The 25,128-nt window shown below is 40.1% G+C and overlaps 1 protein-coding gene across 5 annotated transcripts in view; it reads right to left on the bottom strand.

The window, feature by feature from the left end:
• UAP1 (UDP-N-acetylglucosamine pyrophosphorylase 1) overlaps positions 1-18,129 on the bottom strand; it is a 30,020-nt gene extending 11,891 nt beyond the window's left edge. For 3 of the 5 annotated variants that reach the window (XM_074349727.1, XM_074349728.1, XM_074349729.1), the window contains exons 1-5: positions 17,526-17,664; positions 13,643-13,979; positions 5,784-5,988; positions 3,558-3,733; positions 2,024-2,196 (exon numbers count right to left, since the gene is read on the bottom strand). In XM_074349727.1, coding sequence (XP_074205828.1) covers positions 2,024-2,196; positions 3,558-3,733; positions 5,784-5,988; positions 13,643-13,922 — 834 coding nt within the window. In that variant the 5' untranslated portion in view covers positions 13,923-13,979; positions 17,526-17,664. Of the gene's footprint in view, positions 1-2,023; positions 2,197-3,557; positions 3,734-5,783; positions 5,989-13,642; positions 13,980-17,525; positions 17,739-17,960 lie in introns of those variants that run through there. The other 2 variants (XM_010953775.3, XM_074349730.1) reach the window with 2 other exon arrangements.
• Positions 18,130-25,128: the final 6,999 nt, after the last annotated feature.

Below are 25,128 nucleotides of genomic sequence, written 5' to 3'. Positions count from 1 at the left end.
CACGGGTAATGGAGAACAGAGAATGGTTACACTTACATCTCTGTATGTACATTCATAAAAGTTAGTGCACCAATTTAAAGTTTTTTGAGCTGCCAGCAAAAACATAATTAATCTAAAGAGTTTGGTTTTATAATGTGATATAATACTAAAGCTAAGCGTTGGGAAACATAGTGCTAATCCTGCCTCTGCCAATGTCAGGAAGGACCTTGAGCCTGGTGCTCGGGATACTAAACCTCAGGGTGCTCATTTCTGGGCTTAAGGATGATCTCTGAGGTCCCTCCCAGGTTCAACACTCTCTAATCATTTAGAATGTAAATTGATTCTGAAACTCAGAGCAGTAAAATTTCTGTTTTGGAAAGAAGAGTGACACCAAGTGGAACAAAGTCAGAAATACATTGTTTTGTTTTGTTTTGTTTTTTAAAGCTTAATAACTACATAATTACAATCCAATGCACTGTTTCTATTAGAATTTAGTAGCTATTCACAGTACAGCACAGATACTCATAGAACACTGAAAAAGACAGAGGTCTTAAATCAATGAACTAAACCAACCCTTTATTTTCAGAGTCAGGAGGCATCTTATGAAGTCTATCAGCTTAATCGCTCAAAACTTACACTAGTAAATTTGACTTCAGCTTCTATGACTTTGCATTAGATTTACAGACTAATTTTGAGAGAAGCAGCATCTTTATAACAGACAATCTCCAACCAACGGTATGGTGTCTTTTATGGTAGCCTTTCTTTTTAAATCCATATATTTAAAATTTATATGTAGTCTAATCCACTTTTGTCAGAAGACTATACAGTTTCGGCTTTGGTAGAAAGGTCTTCCCTTCATGTCAATATTATAAAATTATTCTAAATTTTCTTCCAACATCTTTATGGGTTTTTACTTTGTAATCCATTAGAAACTGATTTTGGTATGAGCCTTGGAGGTGACATCTTTATTTTTAGCCAGTAATCCCATTCATTTCCCCCCACTGATCTGAAATGCCGTATCTGTATATAGTACATTCTTATATATATGTGGGTTTGTTTCTCACTGATCTGTTCCATTAATCTGTCTTTCTGTTCTGGTTTCAGTACTACACTCCTAGTTACTTTTTACTTATAACCCATTTCAATATCTGACAGATTGTCCTCAACCCTCTCCCTCCTTACCATCATCTTTCTTCAACATTTTCCTAGCCATCTTTACATGTTTATTCTAAACTTTACAATCATTTGGTCAAATGTCCCCAAAACAGTCTCACTGGGACTTTGATCAGAATTATAGTTCTACTTTAATTCAGTGAGAACTGATATCTTTACAGATTTCCAGGAAAGTAATATTTACATTAATACTTGAAAATCTTCCAAGATGTTGTTATGGTCTTTCATGTCATAAAGGCAAGTCTCTTATATCATCATCTATGCAACTAAACAAAATGTTGAAAAGAATTATGCCAAAGATGGCCTCGTTATAAGGCATTACCCCCTCCCTCAGTCTCAATATCAGTATGTCTGTGACCATTTAAGCAATTATTTAATCTCCTAATTGTCCTTATCTCCAGTCTTATTCACATCTTATTCACAAGGTTATCAAATCTTGATAATCCCTTGCTGAAGTCTAAATCTGCTATTTCTACCAAACTTCCCTTACCTACTACTCCAGTAACTTTATCATAGGAAGAAACTGGGTTAATCTGACCAAATACAACTTGATATTAATGCATCCAACAATTTCATATTCATAAATCCATCCCAGGTCTAGTGAAGCCCATTCACCTTCCCAGGTACTTACAAATCATCCTCACATATTTTGAACTCTTGCTCGTGACAGACTAAGCAAACCCCATCACTTCTAGACTCAAATGTGGCCAATTTAAGAGAAAACGTGGGTATGGGACAGTTTAGCTACTTTAGAAGATGAATGCTTCTAAAATATCCAAAAAACCCTAATAAATCTAGTTTGACTCTTGGAATGTATATACTGTCAGAGAAAGACCACTTTAAGCCTCATTACAGTTGAGAAAACCATTACCTTTGCTCCACAGTCTGCTCCTTTCTGAATGCAAAATCCAATGAACCGTGGGTCGGCCACTTTTACTAATATGTTGTCAACACAATAGACATGAATGCTCCAAATGCCTCTTTGCTCCATATCCTCCACAATATTCTGGGCTGCAAGAGCCCGATAAAGACCACCATTCCCATCTGGGGAAAAAATAGCCTGTTAGTAGCATACCAGAACTCATTATGAGGGTAACCCAAGGATCATTTAATGTTTCTAAACTTAGATCTCTGAAAAACCAGTTTTACATCACAGGGCCAAGGAAACTGAATATCCATGAGGAAGGACTCAGGTGTCCAAAAGTTATACTAAGTGATTTTAAAGGTAATTTAACCTAAGTATCCAGAGAATAACATTATTAATGTGGGACTGGGCAACCCCAAAGAACACACTTTTCTTTTTAACTCAGCCCTTTTAAAAATTTGGCCTGTAATGTATTGAGAAATATAAAATTCTTTACCAGGCAATGATTATTTCATAAATTTCAAGTTTTATTAACATTTGTATGATTCAAGTTAGCTCTGTATTTATAGTCCCAACCCTGCCAATTTCACCCACCTTAAAGATAAAAATACTTGAGCATTTACACCAAATAATGTGTTAAGAAGCCAGATTAATATGAAGGTCTACAGCAACAAACTAAATATAAGCAAAAGCCTCATCTTTCCCCATCTATTTTCAGTGCTTCTACCATCAACAACTCAGCCACAGCTTAAATGATGATAAAGTTAGAAAACGTCACAAAATAAAGCTAAAAATAGTAAATTCTTTCATTAACTAAAAAGAATTAAGTAGCAAAAAAAAGAGTTGAGATGAAATAAAAGCCTACATCTGCAGAGCACCACTGTCAATATCATCGTTTATTTTCTTTCAGCCTTTCCTCCAAGCAGAGGTTCACGTAGACAGGAACCCGTCAGAACATCTGCTTTTATAGTTAGGATCACACTTAGGGTTACAGTATGTGGCTACACAGGCAGCACACTGCTCAGTCCTAGGGCTGCCATTAACAAACTACAACGTGCACACACTAACTGTGCAAAGTGGTGGCCCCAACTGTAGCATGCGTGTGGCTCTGTATTCCTCATTCTTATTTAACCTACAGAAATTATTTCTCCTTGTCACTTAACAGCCCCAAACAATTATTCTAATACTGTTTAAGAAATAATGTTATAGGTAAACTATACTTTAACCTCTTATTTATTAAATAGCAGATGATTTACAATTTTTCACTGCAATAAATAACGTAGCTATGAACACTACTGTATGTAAAATACTGGGTAAAGAGAATAAATACCCTAAAGCTGCTCAAAGGGCAGATATCCAACAAAAGCATAAAACCATATTCATTTCACCAATGGGCAGTTCCATTTTTTAAAATCAATGCCAAATAGAAAAAAAAATTAATTTTCTAACATCCAAATCACTGTATTAAAGAGAAAATCAACATTTGATGAGTTATGTGACTACCAATTCTAGTCACCAGTAAATAAGCATGGTTACAAACCTGGAGCCATAGAAACCTTGTTCTTCTCTTCCAAAATAATCTTCCCATCAAAACTCATTGCAGGCAGCATTCCCTGCTGAAAAAAGATGACATTCTCTTTTTTTAAACCAAAGTACTTGTGCTTTGTGAAGAATTCCTTTGTAGATTCCATGGTTCTGCCACTGGTCATTATATACCTGGCGAGAGAAAAGCAGATCTTCTAAGCAACAGTGTTGTGTGAATTAGGGCAAAACAAGTCTCGTCTATTTCCTAAGCTAAAGAAAATCTTTGAGAGCACTGTTTCTTGTTTTACTCCAGTTCATCCCTCTCCTGGATAAAGTAGCATTAGCTGCTACCCAACGGGAATTTCTTCTAGTAACTTCATCAATCCTTATGTATAAAATAAATCTGTAACTATATTAAAACATACCTCCGGTAACAGAGAGCCCATAACTGGCTCAAGTTAACATTTCAGAACTCTGTGAAAAGTGTGTTCTAAATTTAAAACTCCTAAATAAATAGGGAGGAAAGGGTAAATGCAATACATTTTAATCATCTCTTACATTTTTTATTAAAATTTTGAAATGGAATCTGGGCTCTGCTCACCCCTTTATTTAAAATCATGAAAGTGTAATTATACTCTCTGTTGTCACAAAAATCTAACCTATGCCAGTGTGGCAAAGGCGAAAAACAATCTATCTAAAACCACAATTAGAGACTGCAATAACTTTTGCCCTTTCTAGAATGTAAACTACATGTAAGTAGGGACTTTGGTCTGTTTTGGTTACTGATAAATCCCCAGCACCTAAAAGGAGACACTCAGTGAATATCTGTTAAATGAATAAATGAAGAAAATTATATAATTTCCCACCTCAGTAGATATCTCTCTGTTTAACAATTTATCCTGGGTATTTTGAACTTTGGGCACAAAAACTTTGGGCATCATGATTTAGATGACAAAAGAAGTGGCTAAACTGCTCTGTAAGAAAAGAACATTCTGAGTTGTGAGAAGAGAGACAAGAAAATCCAACATGATAGTGGGAGGCCAAAGCTGGGAGTAGAATGTTGGCCACTTAGAACACAGATGTCCCTCAAAAATCCCCAAGGGAATCAAGATGGAAAAAACATTAGTTCACAGCTGGCCAATACTCCTGTTAAGAGTTATGAAAGCTGAGGAAATTACAAAAAGCCTTTTTAAAGGCATCTGAGAGCTACAAAAGCAACACAGATTGGAACTAAAATTAAGGACAGCGAGAATCTTTCAAAGGAGAGCTGAGATATGCAGCTGCCTTCTCCTAGGGTATCTGCTGATCTAGGGTAAAGGCCAGTGGAAGGGAATCTGAGCTTGGTCCAGGCAGGAGGACAGAGAAGCCAAGCCAGCAGAGCTTCTGTTGGTCACCTGTGGCTAAAACAACAAGATTAGGACTCAGAGTAATCTCAAACACACAGCTGGTTCCCCCCCTCAAAACAGCCTAACTTCCAAAGCTGCTCTGAGAAAAAGATAAATCAAAACCTTCTGAAAAACAGAGAACTTTCCATAATCGCTCGGTGTTTAGAAGAGGAACACTGGCCAAGGTAGGCCCTGAGGACACAGAACACCAGCAGAGATTGAGAATCCAAGTTAGGCCCACAGCAGAGAAATGAGTGGAGCTTTCAGCTTGTGTATGTGTGTGGGGGGGGGGGGGTAGGATTTCAGGAGGACTTGATAACCCCGAACTTAAGGATGTGAGTTTCTAGAGTGAGTGAACCCACTGAGTGCCCAGATTAGTGACTGAAAACAGATCCATATCACGTCATTATGGAATTTCAGATACTAAAGGTAAGAAAAGACCCCAAATGCTTCCAGAGAAAGTGGCAAAAAAAAAAAAAAAAAAAAAAAGACTGGGAATCAGAATGGCAATGGACCTCTCAACAGTAATGCTGAAACAGTAGAGCAATGCCTTCAAATTTTAGAGAGAAATTGATTTTCAATCAGAAATTCTATACATAGACAAGCTACAAATCAGTGTGAGGTTTCTAGATGGAGACAACCCTACTCAGGTAGGCATGTAAAGGTTGGTATGTACTGCTCATTAAGGCTAGAGTGACCATCTGTCTAGCTATAATACATATTACTTTTAACATATATAACAAATTACAGTTCTGAAGGAAATTAGCAGTAACAGGAAATACGTCTGCTTATGAATAAAGTATATTTGCATTTTGAATGTATGTTCAGATACTCTTACATAATGAGATGTATCTTACCATGGAATGATGCACTTGTTGCCATGATATATTTCAGCTAACTGCTGAAGCTTCAGGATACGCTCTGCTTGAATCTGGAAAAGTGTCTTATGGGATGGCAAACCAACATCATACATTCCCTTGGGATATGCAACACCGAGTCTCGTCCCCTGCCCACCAGCTAGAAGAAGAACTGCCACTTTGTTCTGAGAAATCTGGAAAAGTCCTAAAAAAGAAAATACCCGTATCACAAAACCTCTTATAATTCAGCACTTTAGGATTGTACATACAAAGGAGGCTGCAGAGAGTCACCCTATCTGCGTAAGGCATAAAGAACAAGGAATCCACATGTAATCACAGATGATCTCCTTAATAAAAATATTTTTGTTAAAAAATTAAATGTATATAACCCAACTGAATACCAAACAATGCATAAAATATTTTAATGAATTTTTTCTGATAAGGTTGGAAGGCAAAGACCAAGAGATGTTACAAATGTTTTACAAGTACTTGTCAACTTTTTAGATGTGACAAGTCAAGAAAAAGACAGGATAAGTGAAGATCCCTAGGTTTCAGGAGGAATGATGATGGTATTAAATTACCTCCAGCCTATCAATCAATCAACAATAAATAATTAATCAATGAGCATGCAAACAGACTAGACAAGCTACCATCCAGTAATGTAAAGAAAAGAAACTCTGAGCTGGGAACTCAGTGTAGTACAACGGTCAAGAAGCCAGGCTCTGAAGTCAGGATACCCTGGTTTGAAATCCAACTCAACTGAATGAACTTAGAGGATTTGCCTGCAAAAGGGCATTAGGAGATTTTGTGGGATGATGGAAATGTTACGTCTTGACTGCAGTGGTAGTTACATGGGTTTATAAATTTGTTCAAAACTCATAAACTAGTGCATTTTATTGTATGTAATTATTAATAAATGTTTAATAAATTAATAATTTTTTTAAAGTGGGCAATCAACTGCAGCTCAGAAGGATGTGAAACTCAGAGTTTTTTTGTTGCTGACTTATTTCTGCTCTTGGGAAGCCTGTCAGTTTTCACCAGCTGAATATTCAGCAATAAGTAATAACCAAACATAATGCTTGAATAAAAACATTCTTTGGATCAAAATAAATTCTAGATGGATTTAAGACCCAAATGCAAACAAATGAAAACTGTAAGTGTTATTAAAAGACAGAGACTCTCAATCTGGATTAAAAAAAAATCTTGCTATATATCATTTCTAACAAGAGATACGTCATCACTCTAAGGTGGACAGTTTCAGTACCAGAAGACAGAGCAGCCTGTGAGAAGAGGCAACATAGAAACTGGGTTTCTGGGAAGCTAGAAAAGCTGTAAAAGGTCAGATGAAACAAAGCAATGGTTGATGGGTTTTGTTCTATTTTCTGAATTTCACACATCCATTAAAATTCTCAGAAATTCTGTGAACTAAGCAGGCCATTACCCACAATTATAGGCCAAGTCAGGGGGGCAGTGGTGGCCAGTAACAATCATTATTATTTTTTATATCTTTTAGGTAATGCGGGTTTGTGCAATTTACCAACTTTGTGCTTTATGTGTTCTTGATATACTAGGCTTTCCTAAAGCTAATATACTAGCACATCATAAACTTAAACATGCTAAACCGATCCATTATAGAGTCAGGACTGGGACAGCTCTGACTCTACAATCCATCTTCATTAGTAAGTACGCAGAGCCAAGGATGTTATGCAGCAACTCTCTAGCAACTATTTCAATCAAAAAAATTTAAAAGTGTATTAGATATTTCCACAATTTTTACCTTTGATATGAAGCTAACCTTAGCTACCTGAGAATTTTCTCTTCTTACTTCACTGTACTTTACCAGATTTGGGATGTTAGACCCCAAAATAGTAACTGTAACCTGAGAGGTAGGTAGGTATAAAATTCCCCCATTTTAGATGGTAACAGGCTCAGAAGAGTTCAGGGCCTTGCCCAAGGTCACACAGCTAGTAAGTGTGAATCAGGGTTAGAATCCGAGTCTGGAGTCTTCGCCAGCACCACACTGCCTCCAGCAGCCTCTTATCACACCTAAACAGTTAATAGACAGAGTACAGCAGCATAATTTTTAGGAGTGCAAACTTTCCTTCCTATTTTCTTCTCGCCCTTTTCTTCTCTTTCCCCTGGAATTCACGAGAATGCTATGCTGCCTCTTCTCATCTATCTTACCATCACCCTACATGGAAAAGCTGCTGAGCTGGGAAGAGCCCACATTCTCCAAAAGTTGCCGAACACCGAGTTTCTCACAGCATTCCAGCTGTGTGTGGCCCTGAAACAAGCCCCATAACCACCGTGTAACAAAGCCTGGCTGAGATGAAGCAATCTGAAGGGAGCAGGGAGCCACATATAAAGCAGTTCTGAAAACTGTTTTACATTTGGTTATTCCCTGAGTTATCAAAGAAGCCATGGTTTCTAGGAAATAAATTTAATTCTGCTGTCACTGACCGAATGAGCATAATTTTAAAATACCAGTCCACAACCCCTTAGCTAAACCCATGAGTCAGATGTTTCAGAATGCAGAACTCTTCAAAATTTAGAAAAGGAATATAGCACATCTACAGTATGCTATATTTTACCCCAGCAGATCTGAGACAGTACCTTATAATCACATTACATGAGATAAAGTTTATCAGTACACTCATGTTTGCTCAGGTTGGTTTGTACCATTCTAGAACGGCAGATAAATAACTTCAGCCCGTCCGGACTCTCACATACCACCAAAGGTGTCAGAATCAAAAATATTTCTAAACACATTCCCAAAGAGGCCCAGATAAATATTCTGGACACAGAGGTCTTTGTTCTTTCCACACTATTTATTTTCTTCATAGACCACATGTGTCTTAAGTTGTTTTACTGTTAATGTGGCTGTAGTCATCCTGCCTGACTTCCTACTTTTACCTTCAGTCCAAAGGTAAGTTATTTAGTGCCCTTACCTGTAAAGGTAAGAGTCAACTCCATGTCTCAGCTCCTGCTCACCTGAAGGCCACCCAACACCAAGAAGCACTTTCCATGGATCCTGACTAATTATCTAAATGTCACTGTATAATCTCTTCTCTTTCATGGATCAGTTTCCTAAACTACCACTTCATTCCAGATTTCCAAATTTTTCCATTTTAAAGCTTTGCCAACCAGCAGCTCGTCGGGCCTTAATTCTTTATTCAAATAAATGGCACGTGTTTGTTTCCTAAGGTGCTGTCTGCCACACTTTCTCCAATTCTTCTTTCCATCTATGGACCTGATAACCCATCCGATCACCATGCCTGCCAGGTGTACGTTTCCAGCCAGACATGCATTTACAGCTCATCTCCACCTAGCCACAACTATTTCAGTGAATTATAACACCATCTGTAAATATTTGTGATTAAAGGGTTTCTGCATTAACTTCTTCCTGCTTATGCATCTCACTTACGAGCAGAGAGGGGAAAACAAGAGGAAAGAAAGCAGTCCCTAGAGTATTAAAGCCAGCTGCAATTCAAGAACCAAACGCAGCTACAGCTGTCGTTACCAATATCAGACCGTGTGTACACTGGCTAAAGTGTTCATCCACTTCATCTGTGTTACTTCAATAAAACTGCAATGTTTATTGAAAGTATCTAACACATAAATTAGTATCTATCTTGCAAGGACAGAGAAAATACTGCTAGAAATTAAGTGAGCCAATAAAAGTCAGTAAGCCTTTTAGTTACACAGTAACAATACATGATGCCAAACTGTATTTGCCATAACATAAATTTTACTCAGGCAGCACTACACCTATCTGGAAAACATTAAGTGATTAGAAAGTACTTAATCCACGAAACAATTAGGAATTCACTAACGTCTATCCCAAAACTTCTGCAGAAACATGAAAAAAAAAATCGTGAAAAGTACATCACTATACCATCCTTTCTGTCTTTTCACTATGGGACACAAGAGTTAATAACTTTCCTACAAAGGTCAAGACCTGACACACACAACATCAGAGGTTTAAAAAAAAAACAGATCAAGCTGTTTCCAGGGCTGGTACATCTCTCTCCTTGGAGAGTCGTGGCCTCTCACGGGTCAGCTGCTTCCTGGATAGCTTCCTGCTTGGACTAGTTCCTCTCATACATACTATGACCTGGGCACGTGCCTGAAACAAGCAGGATGGCATAGGTGCTTTGGAAGCAGAGCACTGCCAGAACTTTCCATCTGAATCGTCAGTACTCCACGGCAAGGAGTGGGGTAAAACAGGCTATTCAATTGGTGGAAATAGAGGAAGACTACTCAAGAAAGTTAGAGGGGGGTATTTCAAGCGTTTAATTTTTAATCACATTTTATAGGTGAAACTATTATTTATTTGATAGATTAATTATTTCCCCAAAACATTAAGCACAAAAAGCAGACTAATAAGGGAAATTTCTATTTAAACAGGTGTTAGATATAGAGGATTATTGGGAACTGCATTAGGTGTGACAATGGTATTGTGGTTAGTAAGAGAATGTCCTTACACTTAGACACGCATACTGAACTTTAGGAGGGTAAAAGTAACATGATGTTTGAGATTCGCCTTAAAATACTAGAGGAGAGAAAAATAAAAGAAAAAGAAGGATAGGTGAAGCAAAATTAGCAAAATTTGGCAATTATTTCATTAAAGTGATGCGTATGTGGGAGTTCATTATACTATTTTTGTCTCCAAATATCTGTTTCCAAACATGCTTGAAATTTTTCATAACATATCCTCAAGCAGGCTAAAAATTACACATAAATGATAATTCTAATGTGCGTATGTAAAAAAATACTATAAAATGTTACTAGTGATTATTTATCTCCGGTTTGTGAGATAGCAGAGATTTATATTTTTTCTTTAATAATTTTTAGTATTTTCCAATTTCTCTAAAACAAGCATCTGTTACTATTAAAATAAAACATATCTATTTAGAAATATCACTGCACTAGATTTCAGAAAATGTAGAGGAGATAAAGTTATAACCCATTTACTTTTCTACCACAATGCGATATAGTAGAGCAGCACCATTAAGATTATTTTTTAAAATGAGACCACAGGCAAAAAAAAAAAAAAAGGCTAATACTGAATACTAATTTGTTATTACAAAATAGAAGATTGTTGTGTTCAATTTAAGCATGCATTTATAAAGAATGGGACTTTTTTTTATTAAGCTAATGTATTTTCCCAGTGTGAGTATCTTTACCAAAACTGTATTCTCATCAAAGCTTCTGAATTACTTCCCTTTCACGACCTCAGTTTTGTAAGACAGATCATTTTTCTTCAGTTCTTCAGTTCTTCTTCCACATCACATTTTCTACAACTGGCCAGAACATTTATAATTAAATTAAAACAAGCTCCCTCTCCACAAAGAGCAGTCATCACTTACGTATTTAGCCTTCGTCAATCATTTTCCACCCTAGGTGTTAAACTATCTAACGTCAGTATCCACCAGACACTTTGAAACTATGGTACAATGCTTCTATTTCCCCTGTCCTGGGGTGGTGTCGGGGTGGGTGGGGGGCTGCCTTTGATTCAATTATCAGGATCTACTCTCTGAAATACAGCATCACGATATTTGCAATGCAATTTCTTTCCTTTGATGACTTACTTCAGAAACTACATTTTGTTACGTATTTGCCCACACGTGGCAGTTTCCAGCTAAGTGAAAAGTATACAACGTCAGTTACAAAGTCTCCTCCTCCACCCTTACTGTTTAAGCCACAAATAAATGTTGTTCCCTGGATGACGAGCCAAAAGGAAGTTTGCTTTGCACCTTCTTATACTAGACTTGCTTGTAATAGTTCTGGATTTTAGTTTAAATGAAGTCATAAATGTGGACTAGTTCCACAGATTCCAACAAAAAGGGCATAAGGAAGACCTGAATTATAGGAAGCCTTGACTGTTGCTCATGGTCCCCATTATATAAAGTCAAAGCTTTGGCTTTCCATAAGAGTTAGTTTGAAGACTTTATTCTCATAAAATCACAAGGAGAAACAGAGGCAGCTGGGAGACCAGAGGGTAAGAAGAGGCCTGTGTGGTGACTTTGGGTCTGGAGTCATAGCCTTTTTTTGGAAACCCAGGGAAGGAGGGAAGGATTCATGAATCCAAAGTTAGTGGGGGTCACAGTATCGCTCTAGTTCTCCACTCAGAAGGATCCTTCTGGAAGTCACTCTCTCCCATCTTAGGGGCAGAGCCCTACTCTAAGTGAGAAGCTAGGTTAGCTACTACCAAGCATTTTAAATCGAAAAGGGCCTTCCTTGAAGATTATCTAATTATTTTCAGTGTTTTTAATCTCCAGCCCCTTTTAAATGAAACCACATGTCAGAGGTTTATTTATTTGTGTGTCAGATACATAAAACAGGTCAGAGCAGAACTGCTCCCAGAGTGGGAAGATGAAGGGTCACTGAAGACCTGCCTGTTTAGTGTCCGTTCCCCCGGCCCTACGTCAGACAGTTTCACCAGCAGCCGAAACCCTAGAGGTCTCTGGAACACAGTTTGGAGGTCAGTAAATCTGTAAGCCCAGAGAAAGATATGGGGACCATGGCAGAGAAGAGCGCTGGTAATGGCAGTAATGTTTCTTTTTTTGTGGGGTGCAGGGAGTGCCAAAGAGCGAAAGACAGAATAAAAATAGCCATAGTGTGGTGCAAATAGACCACAAATTACAACTGTAACCCTATGCAAATCTGTAAAAGTAAACATGTATACAATCAAGTACTAGGTGGCAATGTGGGCAAATAAAAACACAGATTTGATGAGGTTATGAGCAATCCCTCTACAGTATTTCTGTTACTTTGATATTATTTTGCAATAAAGTAATTTTTTTAAAAAAGAAAGAAAAGTATCAGTCCAGTCTGTTCATTCTACAGCTGAGGCAATGAGGTCCAGATTAGACAAGGAGCGTGTGCCGCAATATTTAGTCACTTTTACTTACAGAGTAGTAGATCATAAAAACCACAGCTCTTAACCCCACCAGAAAAGCTGCATTTTAGCTATTTGGCCATTCTCAAAAACACTCATTAGCACTAGTTATGGGGGCAGATTTTATGATATGCTGTAGAGGAAAAAGCTTTGAGGCAATTCAATAAACATTTACCGACCAACTGCAGAACCCTGTTCTAAATGCTGTGCGACACCCAGGCTCCGAGGACACGGGCTGCTCTGTAAGAGCTCACGATGTAATGATGAAGACAGACATAGACAACTCTTTTCATAAGAAAAATGAAACAAAAGTGTGGACAAAGACTCCAACTTGGGACAATGAAAAAAAGGAGATGGACTAAACAGTGTGTGTGGTGAACCTCAGAGAATGAGGCTAAGTTCCCCAAGCGGCAGAGCCACAGCACTGCACGACCCAGCGCACGGCCTCACAAAGTGACCCGGCTACACAGAGAAGGGGCAAAGGCCAGAGTCCGCTGAGGAAGAGCATGAGCAAAGGCAGGAAAGGCGTAATGTATTTACTATGTTCAGAGAAAGGCGAGTTATGTGGTCCAGCTGAAAGGTGTGGGGCAGGAGTGGAGAGAAATAGAAGAAAAAGACTGGAAATACAGGCTTTTAGAGAAGCCAGCATAAACTGAAACATTTCGCTTTTGCTTCAGGAAGGGAACGCTAATAAAACATGGAAATTGAGCAAGGAAAGAGACAAGGGGCAAACTATGACTTGAATGAGAAGAGCCGTGAATCAGGCACCAGAAGTGAAAAGAGGGACTGGTTATGGGAGCCACCCCAGCGTCTTGGGCCCACAATCTGTCACTCTCAGATCAGTCACCTGGTTTACGGTTGCATGGGAGTCAAAATATTAATGACACGATGCAGTTACTTGAACGGTTTTAGTATCTCTCCTAATTAACTGGAGGACAAATCTTCCCATGCTCAGTACCTTCACTTTCCCAGGCCTGCAGCTGATCCTGATCCCGGGTAGCGCTGCCCAACACCTCTCGAGGGACAGGTTCCATCCGTGCATCCACCTTTTCTTGCTGAGAAGACTGGTTAAATCCTTCAATGGCCTTTTGGAAAAAGAAGTTCAGCTCCTCAAAGTTCATGGCCTGGAGCTCCGCATAAAGTTCTACCTGTTGGGCATCTTCCAGCTCATTCCAGAAGCGTAGCAGGTGCTCTTGCCCAGCTTTGGACAACCTGAGTTTGAGGTCATTAACATTCATAATGCTCCAGTAGCCAAGGTTTGTGAAAACAGGGGTGTAACTTCCGTACCTGTAAACCTAAAAGAGAAAAGGAATCAACAGCAGGTCTAATTTCAACCTCAAAACCTGAGAACCTGAGATTTTTTTCCTGTTAAAAATAAGTACATTAAAAAAAAAAAACTTGATGTTAAGGATATTCTCTGACTTCCCATCATGATACTTGTAAGAGATCAAACTTGTAAGATGATGCTAATTAGCATTATATACCAGGCACCGCACCAAGTACTTAACCTACGTGGTCTCATTTAATTTTCAACAATTCTACTACATAAATACGACCATCATCGCTTTACAGTAGAGGAGACTGAGGCACAGTTAGGGAAGCAACCTGGCCAGCTGGTGGAGCTGGGATGTGAATGCAGGTGGTCTGATTCCAGGGCTCACACCCTAACTACCAAACTTAGTTGCTCCTGTACCCCTCCTCTGACCACTAAGCTACTACTGAAAGAACACTCGGCTGCTTAATATTCTAACCTTTCTCCTTTACCTCTAAAGACAGAAAGAATTCAGAGTACAACAAAATCCACAATACAGGCTCACCTGTAATCATTAAAAAATACACTTTGTTTCAACAGCAACTTCTGCAAAGAAGCAATAAAATATGCCCACTGTCTTTACTAAGAATTAAACCCAAGCAATGCACACATAGTAATCAGTGGATAAGACAATGCTTTTTTAACAGCATTCCATGATAATACAGCAAAATGTTAAGCTGCACAGTAATAAAAAAAAAAACATAAGAGAATGAGGAAACATTTAATCTATTCCCCTAATACATATAAATGCAAGAGAAGAAAGGTGTTGTCTAGGAAGAGTTCACAAAGGAAGTATGATCTAGCTGTGGCTCAAGGGTTGAGCAGATTACGTAGATAAGATTAGGACATAAGAAGACACTGGTGGCCACGAGAGGTAAACATGTATGGGATGGAGAGTCGTAAGAAAGTTTTATGTAGAAGGTTGGGAAACGATGTAGGGCAGGGCTAAACCGTGAAAAGCCTTGAAAACTAAGCAAAGGAATTTAGACCTAACAGAAGTAACAGGAAGCCAACAGAGACTATTCAATGGGGCAGTGCCGCCTCGCTTTAGAGAGATGAGCGAAAGGAGTGATGGCACAAAACAGGTTGTAAGGAGGGGACAACTAGCAGAGGGAAAGCAAGGTAAAAGACAACTACAGCTGTGAAAAACCAAAGGTCTGAACCCGATTTGTTGCAGTGGAAACAACAGTGAAATGGATAAATTTGAGGGACACTGTAAAGAATCATCCCTGCCTGCGTTGTAACATAGCTTAGACATAAAGGGAACAGGAAAAGCAGGTAGCAAAGAAACAGCCAACTATCTTCTCCTACCGTAAGACCAGTGGAACGTAATGTACTGGGTAGTTCAGAGCTAAATTCCAAGGTTCAGCAGAACTACTTAATTTCCCTGTGCTTCAGTTTCCTCACCTATAAAATGGGATTAATACTACCACCTACCTCGGGGCTCACAGTCTTTAAGGCACTAGCCAGCTGAGACTCCCTTTGCCTAGCAAAGCAATAAAGCTGTTCTTTTCTATCCTCCCCCCACCCCAAAAATGATAATAATAATACCTACCTCATCAGGACTATTAAAACATCTAACACTATTAACAAACTCAGGTTAAGAGAACCTGCATCTGGGTTTCCCTGAGATGTCAACGACCACTCAGGCTGCGCTATTCTAATTGCTTTATAGATAGCTGTTCATTTAATCCTGAAAACAACTGTTAAGGCACTGTTATTGGAATTACTTTAGAGAGGAAGAAATTGAGCCACAGAGATAACTTGTCCAAGGTCCAAAACTAGTAAAGTGATAGAGCTAGGATTCAAACCCCGATAGCCTGGCTCCCAAATTTATGCTCTTAACCTCCATGCTATACTGCTTTCCAGAAGAAAGAAGACTCTGTTATCTCCGTGCGCATGTGTGTGCATGTGTGTAAAAGATAGGGGTGGCAAGAGAAAGACAGAGAAACATGCAATTTGTACTTCTTTTATTCAGAAATACAGACACAACTGATGCGCTGGTAACAGATTCATTTTGCAAAAATAAGTTCATAAGCCAACAGAATGGAGAAAGGAAGAAAATGTACAGGACATGGAGAAGAGGAACTTTACGGGTTGAACCAGATATAACTACCTCTGTGCCACAAAAATAGGACTATTTTCCCCATTACTTCTGGTAAGATGTGTGTATGTATGCAGAATGTAAGCAGTAGCGAATAAGACAATTAGACTAGTAATTTTTATTTTGACAATCAATGTGTGAAAAAGTTGAAGATCTCTAGAAATTATGGCAAAACTTGGTATACGCCCATAGCCTAATGCATCTGTCAAAAATAATGACATATTTGGTAATAGTCCGCCAACAGTGAACAGTCCAATAGTTAAATATATCTTTATTAGAATTTAAATTCCAGTATAAAAGAAATCCAGTATTTCCCCCTCCTTTTCTGGCTTCCTTCCTGCTCCTATCTCTGCTGCTATAAGATGCCCCACAAATTGATAAGCAAACCTCTTAGAGCTTTTGAAAAATAGTCTTGAGGATGAGCCATAACCATTGAATCCTATAAATGCTTCACGAGCATAGCCTATAAAGTCTTTTTTAGCCTCAGCTAAGTGAGCCAACTCCTTGATAGTGAAGGAATTGAAACTGCCTTCAGTTCCCTACAAAGTCTTTGGTCCACACCTACAGAATTTCACCTGAAAGTCCTTAAACTAAGGGCACTACTTAATGACATATCCATATTACCATAACCATTACTACTTAATTTCAGATTTCGTAAGCCAAATACAAATAAATATAGCATAGCGTCAGGCCAAACTTAATAAAATCTTCAGGAAACCATATGTTCAGCACATGTGTGCTCTCAACCCTCCAATTCCATCCTTCTGCTTGGCCACGCCAGGGGAAACCCAAAAATTTCAATCCTCTCCCATTACCAGTATTAAAACAAGACAAAAGAAAACAAAGTGGCTAGTAGGTTTTGTCCCACCCTCAGGTCCCCACAGATACCTTCAATCCTTCACGTCAACGCTTTCAGATTCTTTTCCTCCTATACTCAAGGTACCCCAACTCGCTCCCACTGGACAGTTCCAACGACCACTTGTCCCCACTGTAGGACCCCGGAGCTTGGCATAACTGTTCGCAAGGCCCTAGACAGAGAACCTCAAGGCCCCCATCCCAAGACCAGGTGAGGCCCCGCTGCCAACTGCTTGACAAATCTTATTCCAGACACTACCCCTAACCTTCTCCTCCCCAAAGCCGCCAGCCCATCTGGGGCGCCCTCATCCCAGCACTCCCAGCGGGGTCGCCGAGAAGAGGCGCCGCGGGGCGCACGGAGTGCGGTGTGGGTGTGCAGCCGGGCTCCTCGCCCCGTGCCAGGCTGCCGGCTCCGTGCACGTACGTGCGCCGCGTGTCCACGTCTGCGCGCGTGGCCGGGGAAGCGTGTGCGTGGCGGCACCAGGACCCCGCCCGCCCCGGGTCCCGGGTCCCGCCGTCTCCTCCAGGGTGACGGGGAAGGAGACAGCGACTGGGCTGGGAGCCCCTCACCTCCCCCGGCGCGACCACAGCTCCTCTCAGCTCCGGCTCCTTCGGCGCGGCCACTCATAGGCGTCCCACGCCCGCTCCGAATATATACACCCTCATCCGGGGGGCCAGGGCGGCGGGGCGGGCCGGGAGCTGGGGCCGGGGGGAGCGCCAGCCCCGGCCACCCCGCCCCTCTGTCGCCGCGACGAGTGGCTGCTCGCGCGGGGAGGAGCCCAAACCGCCCGCCCCGACACGTCAGCGCCCCGAGCGCGAGCGACGAGGCGCGCGCTGAGAGGGGCGCGGGGCGGGGCGGGGCGGGGCGGGACCTACGCGCCCGTCATTCTCCGGTCCAATGGGGATGGCTCTGGGCGGCTCCGCCCCCCCCAGCGCCCCCGTGGGCCGGGAGGTGTGTCCTTTGCGTCCGCTGGGAGGGGCGAGGCCCGATCTCCGCGAAGGTACCTGGGCCGGGTCCGAAGAGTGCTGACGTCACTGTGTTGTACCGCGAGGTGCCGTCCCGCGGCTTAGTTATCGCCATGGCCCAGCGTCTCGGGTGACCCCAGTTTTACAGAAACCGACCGTAGAGTTGAGCGAGGAGCTGTGTCATCCGGGTGGGGATTTCCGACCGCCCACACGGACGGTTGCGAAAGCGCGGCGGCCCGGGGGGCGGACCCGGTTCAACCTCTGACCTTGGGCCAGTTATTTCGTTTCGAGTTGTCCAGATGGGCGGGGCCCAGACCCTCTTTCTGTTTTACGGTGTTTCAGTTCCCAAGCACGCGAAGCCAGGTCCACTTACTTTTGCACAAATAGGCACAGACACACCAAAAAGAAAACAGAGGAAATGCAAGCAAAGGGATCAGGTAACCTGAGGAAATGAAAAGCGCGCCAGTGAGACCGAGGCTGGGTGTCAGCTTTGCGTGGCTGTGGACTTAACCTCTCTGGGCCTCGGTATTCTGCACGAAAATGGTGGTTGGACTGGTTGACCTAAGGCCGTTGCAGCGCCACTGTTTATAATTGGGCAATTATGTATTACCATGTTACCTTGTGTGGATGTGTACGTGCCGATTATATGCTCGACACTGTGCCCTAAAAGCTGTTTTTACAGTTAACGTTGCGTGGCACTTGGCACAGTTTTTGCAAGAAGTCCAACATGTTGAAATACCCAAAACATTTAGATTTAACAAAACACCTGACAAGGAGTTTAGGTGCCTCAGGCATTTAAGTGTCTTTCTTATATCTTCTCGAGTACAAGGAAGGGCCTTTTAATTTTCTTTATCAATTTTTAAATCATTCACAGGATTAAGTAACAGGAAAATGTACACTGTGTAAATAATGCTGGTAAGTATACATTCAGGAGGTTGAATACCTTTCATGATCCCAGAATGTCATCCATTTGTTTGAAAGATTTATAGTGTAGTGGTTAACAGCATGGAATCTGAAGACAGAGTTCCAGTTGCTTTATTGTTTGGGATCTTTAGCAAGTTAATTTAACTCTTATGCATCAGTGTTCTCATCTGTAACATACAGACAATAATAAAAATGCCCCTTAGGGTTCTTGTGAGGGTTAGACCAGTCAATACAAGGACAGAATGTAGAACAGAGTAAATACTAAGTAAATTTTAATTGTTCTTCTGTGACTGCATATACTATGTCAGGCACTGTTCTGGGTCCTGGATACTTTGATACACTGATCATAATCTGGAAAACCTTTTGTTGTTTGGACTCCTGATACTATAAAGATCCTCTCTCGAAGTTCTCTTAATAACTGAGAACAAAATCACTCCCATTAATGTTGGCAAGGTCCCACTTAAAGGGACCTAGAAGCCTGCCCACGATAATGTAACTGAATATAGCTTTGTGACCTTTAAAGAAGGGAAGAGAGTTTAAGACAGTTGCTTTCTAAAAATATACTGATACTGATTGTTATTCTTCTACATTTCTACTCCCTAAGATAGAAATATATGAAAATTTAGAAAAATTCGAACTAGAACAGATTGAAAATCACAGTTCAGCCCTTACAAGCTGTGTGTCATTTAACCTCTCTAAACGCCAATTTCCTCTTTTATAAAATGAAGATAATACCTACCTCACATGGGTGTAGTGAAATTTAAATGAGAAAGAATCTAGAATAATGTCTGGAGTATTATAGGCATTCTGTAAATCTTATATGAATGAATGAATGAATGAATAAGGAAAAAATAATTATTAAAGGGTTCATTAAAGAAAAAAGAACTGGGCTCAACACAAGTGTTTTCAATGAAGTATTATAAAATCAAATTTTTACTTTTACCATTTGTGCTAATTTTTTTTCTAGTTACTAGACAAAAGAAGGGCCATAATCTCATCTTACTAGGAAAATATACAGAAACTTCTTACACTAAAGAGTTATTTCTGTCTTTTAAAATATTCTTATATAGTCTTGTAAAAGCTAATGGCAGAGAAAGCAAGAATGCTCACTATCCATGATTATTTAACATTACACTGAAGATACCTGCTAATGCAATTAGACAAGAGAAATTGTAAGAGGCTTAAGAATTCGAAAAGAATCAGTAGAACTACCTTGAATTTCAAATAACATGAGAGTACCTGGAAAACTCTAGAGAATCAATACGACTTAACTCAAACTATGAGAATCAATGATAAGACTAAATCATAAAAGATTTCGCAAGGTAGCAGGTTATAAAATGAACAGACAGAAGTCAATCGTTTTCGTATACATAAGCAATAACTAGAAGACATGATAGGGAAAATTTCATTTACCATAGCAACAAAGAAAATTAAATAATTAGGAATAACTCTAATACAAAATGTGCAAAACCTATATAAAGAAAGCTGTAAAACACTCCTACAAGAAAGCCACAATAAATACTTGATCAAATGGAAAAATGCCTCTTATTAATGTATAAATTACACTCCTTGTTAAATTATAAATTTATAAATTAGACAAGTTGATACTAAAGTGCTCATGGAAAAAGAAACATGAAAGAATAGCTAGGAAAACACTGAAAAGATAAAAACTACAATAAGAAGTCTTCCTACCAGATTGTAAAATATTCTATGAAGCCTCTAATAATTAAGACAAATGGTACTGGCACATGAATAGGCAGACAAATGGAATATAGACAGTCCAAAACAGGCCCAAGTACTTTATCATAAAGGTGGCATCTCAAACCACTGGAGCAAAAAATCAACTTTTTAGTAAATAGGTAGCCACTTAGAAAAATATAAAACTAGATTTATACTGATAGGAACCGAACAGTCAGGACAAGGCAGGTAGGGGAATGAAGAATTCAAAACAAGGGACTCAAAAAGACTTTGAAGGAGACCAGTAAACCCTCTCCCTCTTTCTTCTCATGGGCAAACAGAGGTTTTCCAGAAATAAGCAAGCATGAGCACTCACGAACTGGAAAATTCCATCCCTAGGGATATAAAAAAGCCCTTACAGCCGCCTGCAGACACAGCTCCTACACCGTCCACAGAAGTCCTGTCCCTCAGTGCTGTTTCTTGAACTAATAAAAACTCGCCATGTGCTGTGACTGCAGAGTCTCCTGTGAATTCTTTCACCAAGGACCATGGGTCATTGTCCCCTTACTCACAACACATACATCACACCATTCATAAGAATGAAGTCCAAACACGTCAGAGATCTAAGATCGAAGAGTAAAGGATGAAATCAGACAACTACTGGAAGAAAGCACGGAATTCTATATAGCTGGGGGGTCGGGGGAAGAGAGAGAGTCAGTGGAGTGACTTTCAGGATATAGTGATACATGGGGCTGGGGTGGAAAGCAAAGTGCAAACATGTACAGATGGAAGAAGGGGAAATAAGAAAAATGTACACACATCTGCTTATTTTTGAAAACAAAATGAAACAGGAAGGATAAACCAGAGCCAGAAATCAGTAAGACGAGTTACCTGCAGGGGTGGGTAGGAAACAAGTGGAAGGAAGGGGAGCGATGTTGCATTTTTCTAAATATGACTTTCTCTATAGTTTTGACTTTTGGAACCATGTTAATGCTTTACATATTCAAAAATTGGGAGAGGGGGTTGAACCCTGAAACAGAAAACAAACAGAAATAAATCAGCCTAATTGTATCTTAAATAACATAACTTCCTGAAAAGGTTTCCTGTGGAAACTAACCCAAGTAACTTTTGAAAGCAGTATTTTTTTTTTCACAGCTTTATTGAGGTTGACTTAAACTACAGGTATTTTAAACAGACAATTTGATGATTTTTGACATATGACTATACCTGTGAGCACAGTTTTAACTTTACACCCTCAGATTTGAAGACAAAATGAACTGTAAACAGCTAGTAAACTCTGGTTAGTAGTTGGCTTTCCGCAGTGATGTGGTTTAGCGGTTCTGGAACTATTTTGTGTGCATCGTGGAAGTGAGCAAAAAACCAAATGTATGGAAGATAATGTGAGATTATTTGCTTGGGGAGAAGAAAAATTACAAATAGGGAAAGGGAGAGAAACTAGAATTACCCCTTCAGTGGCAGGTTGGAATTGAAGTTAGTATGAACTCATGATTATTAATCCAAATACAGAAACTGGCATAGATATGTGCATACATGTGATAGAAATGTGCATGGGGAATGCTCGCAATTACTGAATGTGGTTAACGGCTCTATGGAACTTCTTTATAGTGCTTGGCATTTTCTCTTTAAGGTTGAAATTATATAAAAATGTTAAAGTACAAAAAATTAAAATGGTGTTTGAGAAAGCTGCATGGGTCTTCACTGGTTGTGCCACAAAAGAAGTAAAATTAAAACAAATGGTGACGGTCTTCACTGTCAGTCCAAACACAAAAGAAAATCTTTCACCCATGGAGCCCCCAGCTCTGGAGGAAAGGACCCAGGGTGTGAGAGTCCACAAAGTAGTCTGCCTATCCCGTGTCACATGCCCTCAGGGCCAGGTCAGAAAGCCTCATCACCTGGGAAGCTGTTTATGGTGGCAGCTGTGCCCCTCTGGGGTAGGAATAATGATGGGAAAGTGTTTTTCTCTGATTCTCAACCTTCCGGTTGAAAGCAGTGAGGCTTAGATGGGGAGTACGGGAACGTGTTGTGCAGGGTGGGGATTGCCCAGAATCCCTGAATGTTTATACATGGCCGTCCCTGGGGTGGAACTATTCTCTTAAAAACAGGCTGGCCCATTTTCAGCATTTAATCAAGAATGAGTAGATGTTTGTTCAGAATATATTTATTGGGTGATTCTGTGCCAGCCTTGTGATAGGTACCACGGTCAATCAAAAGTTAGGGTCTGTGTCCTCAAGGAAGACTTAGTGCAAAAATTATTTAAGATGGAGTGATGTTCCTTTTTCAAGCTAGAAGACCATAAACGCTACAGTGAATGCACAAATGAATTTCAGAGCTCAGAGGAGGGAAAGAATATAGAAACGAAAAATTTCTTAAAAGAAGAAGCTAATAGGCTTTGAGCAAGAGCCAGGAGGTGAGAGGAGCCTCACTCTTTACAGAGGCTATCTGTTGATCCTCAGCCTTGATCAGGAGGCTTCTATGAGCTGGTTACTTGTTTTCGTACTGGAAACACCTGCTGCCTCCACAGCAAAAGAAACCAAGGAATTTATACCCAGGTGGAGAAATTAGCAAGTGAGTGATCTACGCAGGGGTAGGGATTAAATAAACTGAGAAATATGAAGCACTGAAAAGGGAATACTTACCAAAGTGTGTGCATATTTAGTAGTATGTATGATCCCAGCTTGGGATACTTTCATCAATTAGATAGATAAGATAGATTAGATAGATGAGGTGATAAGTAGATAGAAACTGTGAGGTTAGGGAAAATCACCCTAATGAACTTCAGCCTCCTCACCTACAAAACTGAGATAACAATACGTACAGTTTAACTTACAGAGATGGAAAGAGAATTAAAATAGAAAGGGCCTGGCACACAGCAGTTATTCACTAAGTGTTCGGTGAATAAATGAGAGAAGGAAAGAGAAAGAGAGAAAATAAAGGAAATAAAATAGTCCTCTATTAAAAATACAGAATCATGTTGGGATTCCAAGGGAGGTGTTTAAAATGGGCCATTATTAGACACAAATTCAAAAATTCAGAAGAGTATATATCAGAAGGTCTTATTTTTTTTGCCTTTTAGGGACAATGGGATTATGGTGATTTTTGGATTCTTTTGGGTGCTTTTTTCCTAAATTTACTAAAATGAAAATTATTTGACAACTAGGACAATATATATTTTTTAAATTTCAGAAAAGCAGGTATGTTACTTAACAACGGAAGAGCCTGCTTACTTGCTTGTTTCTCCCTGCAGTTGTGCCAGATACAGGCCACTCCATCCAACCTTCTTTTGTGGCACAACCAGTGAAGACCCACACAGATTTCTCAAACAGCGGGCTGCCATTAGCAAGCGTAGGCCAGAGGAGTCCTCCTTTCATTGTCCCGAATGTGATGGCCTCAGGTAGGACCCTGAAGTTCTCAAAAGACCCAGGTTACTTGCCAACCCTACATCAGATCATCAGGAGAGCCTGGCTCAGCTCAAGGCTCCGTTTGAAGTCAGGCCTGAGCATTTCATGAGATCACTGTTTCCACTTGGGTGGTGGAAGAATTAGGGCTTTGACTTTCCTGTTGATATTTTCCTACAACTTGAGTACTTCATTCTCCCAGAGAGTCATCCTGATGTCACAACTCACTCCTCCTCCCACACTAAATTCTCTGTAGCTCAGGGTGTGTTTTGAACTATTGTGAAATAGTGAATACACCCTGTTAAATGATATATTTTTGACTCAAAGAACAGCCCCTCTACACTGACTATAATCTAGGAAGTACATAAATAACAGAAAGAAATGAACCCAGGAGAGGGTAGATGAGAGTGTTGGTGTGCAGGAGTGACAGATACACACCCTCAGGACTCCAAACTGAGTAGGCTGTTATGGTGTGGGAGAGTGGCCTTTAAATTCTACCCCAGTGCTGTTGGCCAGAGATTATCTGGTCCATCTCCCTAAATTCATAGAAAAGGAAACAAAATCCCTCCAAAGTTAAGTGGTTTACCTGAGGATAGAACAGATAAATAAGAATCAGAAGCAAGATTAGGACCCTATTGCTTTATAACAGGATTTTGCAAGATTTAATGAGTGGAAAAATAATCCGATCATCAAAAACTTCAACCACCATAATATGTTTTCTGTCAAGTATGTTTTCTTCTCCCCAAGCTAAATGGCTCTCTGCTATTCGGAGTCCTGGGTCAAATGTTTAATGCCCACTCTTGGGAGCCCACTTGGATGGGTATTTCTAATGCACAGTGGGGCTGTCCTCAGGGGAAATTCTTCAGAAACTTAGCCTAGAATGGCATCTGGCCAGCTTTGGAACCAGAACTGCAGCATATTTTGTTCCATACCTGTCTCGCCACCTAGCTGGTCATTGTTCAGCCACTCACCTCTGCTTGGCTGGATGACTTTCCATAACACTGTTTCTCAGCTGTGCATGAGCTCTCACAATATGGTTCTCAGCTGTACTGCACATACAGTACATCCAGACTGTGCATAAAATTTTCTCTTTTATGCCGCTCAACTCAATATGACACCCACAAAGTGTATCACAAGTTATTACTGTTGGACATACCTCCTAGCCATCTATTCCTTCCTTATGAATCTAC

Source organism: Camelus bactrianus, chromosome 21 (assembly GCF_048773025.1).
Source record: "Camelus bactrianus isolate YW-2024 breed Bactrian camel chromosome 21, ASM4877302v1, whole genome shotgun sequence".
Classification (NCBI taxonomy): Eukaryota; Metazoa; Chordata; class Mammalia; order Artiodactyla; family Camelidae; genus Camelus; species Camelus bactrianus.
Note: the sequence above shows the minus strand (reverse complement) of the source record. Positions and strands in the feature narration are given on the sequence as shown.